Source organism: Oncorhynchus masou, unplaced genomic scaffold, assembly GCF_036934945.1.
Source record: "Oncorhynchus masou masou isolate Uvic2021 unplaced genomic scaffold, UVic_Omas_1.1 unplaced_scaffold_6967, whole genome shotgun sequence".
NCBI lineage: Eukaryota > Metazoa > Chordata > Actinopteri > Salmoniformes > Salmonidae > Oncorhynchus > Oncorhynchus masou.
Genome location: NW_027013425.1, coordinates 12,501 through 16,206, shown reverse-complemented (window position 1 = coordinate 16,206; position 3,706 = coordinate 12,501). Strand labels below are relative to the sequence as shown.

The 3,706-nt window shown below is 51.8% G+C and overlaps 1 protein-coding gene across 1 annotated transcript in view; it reads right to left on the bottom strand.

Annotated features, from left to right (window-relative positions):
* Positions 1–184: 184 nt before the first annotated feature.
* Positions 185–3,706, bottom strand: part of LOC135537008 (polycystin-1-like) — a 5,581-nt gene continuing 2,059 nt past the window's right edge. Inside the window, exons 3-5 of the mRNA XM_064963217.1 lie at positions 2,838–2,953; positions 1,801–2,004; positions 185–381 (exon numbers count right to left, since the gene is read on the bottom strand). Of these exons, the coding sequence (XP_064819289.1) occupies positions 1,838–2,004; positions 2,838–2,953 (283 nt within the window). The 3' untranslated portion in view covers positions 185–381; positions 1,801–1,837. The remainder of the gene's footprint in view (positions 382–1,800; positions 2,005–2,837; positions 2,954–3,706) is intronic.

Below are 3,706 nucleotides of genomic sequence, written 5' to 3'. Positions count from 1 at the left end.
CCTCCCCTCCCTCCCTCCCTCCCTCCCTCCCTCCCTCCCTCCCTCCCTCCCTCCCTCCCTCCCTCCCTCCCTCCCTCCCTCCTCCTCCTCCCTCCCTCCCTCCCTCCCTCCCTCCCTCCCTCCGTCTCTTACCTTGAGCATGTTGTGTCTCCCTCCCTCCCTCCCTCCCAACCCTCTGTCTCTTACCTTGAGCATGTTGTGCAGCATGTGGACCTTGCGGGCCTGCTGTCTGGCCTGGGACAGAGCGAAGCCTTGGGGTGGTCTGACTCTGGGGACACGCTGGACAACTCTGTCAACACGAGGACACTCCACCAGGACATCCTGCTCCTCTGGACGGAGCCTCTTCACCCACAGGGCAAAGTACAGGCCTTCTAGTAGCACCTAGAGTACACACACACTTATACACTACCCACAGGGCATAGTACAGGCCTTCTGGTAGCACCTAGAGTACACACACACTTATACACTACCCACAGGGCAAAGTACAGGCCTTCTAGTAACACCTAGAGTACACACACACTTATATACTACCCACAGGGCATAGTACTGGCCTTCTAGTAGCACCTAGAGTACACACACACTTATACACTACCCACAGGGCATAGTACAGGCCTTCTGGGTAGCACCTAGAGTACACACACACTTATACACTACCCACAGGGCATAGTACTGGCCTTCTAGTAGCACCTAGAGAGTACACACTTATACACTACCCACAGGGCATAGTACAGGCCTTCTAGTAGCACCTAGAGTACACACACTTATACACTACCCACAGGGCAAAGTACAGGCCTTCTAGTAGCACCTAGAGTACACACACACTTATACACTACCCACAGGGCATAGTACAGGCCTTCTAGTAGCACCTAGAGTACACACACACTTATACACTACCCACAGGGCATAGTACAGGCCTTCTAGTAGCACCTAGAGTACACACACACTTATATACACTACCCACAGGGCAAAGTACAGGCCTTCTAGTAGCACCTAGAGTACACACACATATACACTACCCACAGGGCATAGTACAGGCCTTCTAGTAGCACCTAGAGTACACACACACTTATACACTACCCACAGGACATAGTACTGGCCTTCTAGTAACACCTAGAGTACACACACACTTATACACTACCCACAGGGCAAAGTACAGGCCTTCTAGTAGCACCTAGAGTACACACACACACTTATATACTACCCACAGGGCATAGTACTGGCCTTCTAGTAGCACCTAGAGTACACACACACTTATACACTACCCACAGGGCAAAGTACAGGCCTTCTAGTAACACCTAGAGTACACACACTTATACACTACCCACAGGGCATAGTACAGGCCTTCTAGTAACACCTAGAGTACACACACACTTATACACTACCCACAGGGCAAAGTACAGGCCTCTAGTAGCACCTAGAGTACACACACACTTACACACTACCCACAGGGCAAAGTACAGGCCTTCTAGTAACACCTAGAGTACACACACACTTATACACTACCCACAGGGCAGTACAGGCCTTCTAGTAGCACCTAGAGTACACACACACTTATACACTACCCACAGGGCAAAGTACAGGCCTTCTAGTAGCACCCAGTACACACACTTATACACTACCCACAGGGCAAAGTACAGGCCTTCTAGTAACACCTAGAGTACACACACTTATACACTACCCACAGGGCATAGTACAGGCCTCCTAGTAGCACCTAGAGTACACACACATATACACTACCCACAGGGCATAGAATAAGCCTGGTAAATCATTGATTTATGAGCACTGTGTGTGTCGTCCTACCTTGATTGGCTCCAGCAGCAAGCAGGAGGACAGGAAGCTACCGATACAGGAAATGAGCCACATCAGAGCCACCGGCATCACTGAAGCCTCTTCCTGCCCACACTGACAGCCCATTGGCTAGGACAAGCCCCGACCAGCTGCCCCATAGAGCTGCCTGCCCACACCAGGGAGGGAAACGCCTCGGACTACACACGTCTGTTACAACTGAGATGGAGATGATGATGAGAGAGAGAGAGAGAGAGGGGGGGGAGAGAGAGAGAGGGGGGAGAGAGAGAGGGGAGAGAGAGGGGGAGGGAGAGAGAGAGAGAGCGGGACAGAGAGACAGAGAGACAGACAGACAGACAGACAGAGAGAGAGAGAGAGGGAGGGAGGGAGGGAGAGAGAGAGAGAGAGAGAGAGAGAGACAGACAGACAGACAGAGAGGGAGAGACAGACAGACAGACAGACAGACAGACAGAGAGAGAGAGGGAGAGACAGACAGACAGACAGACAGAGAGAGAGGGAGAGACAGACAGACAGACAGACAGACAGACAGACAGACAGACCAGAGGGGGGAGAGACAGACAGACAGACAGACAGACAGACAGAGAGAGAGAGAGAGACAGACAGACAGACAGACAGACAGACGGACAGACGGACAGACAGAGGGACGGACGGACGGACGGACGGACGGACGGACGGACGGACGGAGGGAGGGGAGGGAGGGAGGGAGGGAGGGAGGGAGAGAGAGAGAGAGAGAGAGAGAGAGAGAGAGAGAGAGAGAGAGAGAGAGAGAGAGAGAGAGAGAGAGAGAGAGAGAGGGAGGGAGGGGGAGGGGAGAGGAGGGAGGGGAGAGAGAGAGAGAGAGAGAGAGAGAGAGAGAGAGAGAGAGAGAGAGAGAGAGAGAGAGAGAGAGAGAGAGAGAGGGAGGGGAGAGAGAGGGGTAGAAAGAGAGATGTAGAGAGAGACAGACAGACAGACAGATAGGGGTAGAGAGAGGGGTAGAAATAGAGATGGAGGTAGAGATAGAGGGTGGGGGGTTGAGTTAACACACCCACCTGTGCGTGAGGTGAAGGCTGTTCTAGGGGGCTCCCTCTTGACAGCTCCGAGGGACAGCGGTTCATTCATCTTCTGAAGGAGGACCACCTCTGTCTTATCACCAAAGATACTGGACCTGACACACACACACACACACACACAGAAAATAAGATTCAACACCAAACATCAGGACAGTGATTTTCCCAGATCTAAGTGTCAACACCTAGATTATATTACTTCCAGAAGAGTGGAGAGGAGGGAGAGGAAGGAGAGGAGGGAGGGGAGGGAGAGGAATGAAGAAGAGTGAAGAGGGAGAGGAGTGAAGAGGGGGGAGAGGAGTGAAGAAGAGTGAAGAGGGGAGAGGAGTGAAGAAGAGTGAAGAGGGGGGAGAGGAGTGAAGAGGAGGGAGAGGAGTGAAGAAGAGTGAAGAGGGGGGAGAGGAATGAAGAAGAGTGAAGAGAGGGGAGAGGGGTGAAGAGGAGGGACAGGAGGGAGAGGAGTGAAGAGGGGGGAGAGGAGTGAAGAAGACTGAAGAGGAGGGAAGAGGAGAGACAGGAGGGAGAGGAGTGAAGAAGAGTGAAGAGGAGGAAGAGAGTCTGCTAAATGACTCACTAACTGTAAGTCTTTGGATCAGAGTGTCTGCTAAATGACTAACTAACTGTAAGTCTCTCTGGATCAGAGTGTCTGCTAAATGACTCACTAACTGTAAGTCTCTCTGGATCAGAGTGTCAAGCAAATGACTCACTAACTGTAAGTCTCTGGATCAGTGTCTGCTAAATGACTCACTAACTGTAAGTCTCTGGATCAGAGTGTCTGCCAAATGACTCACTAACTGTAAGTCTCTCTGGATCAGAGTGTCTGCTAAATGACTCACTAACTGTAAGTCTCT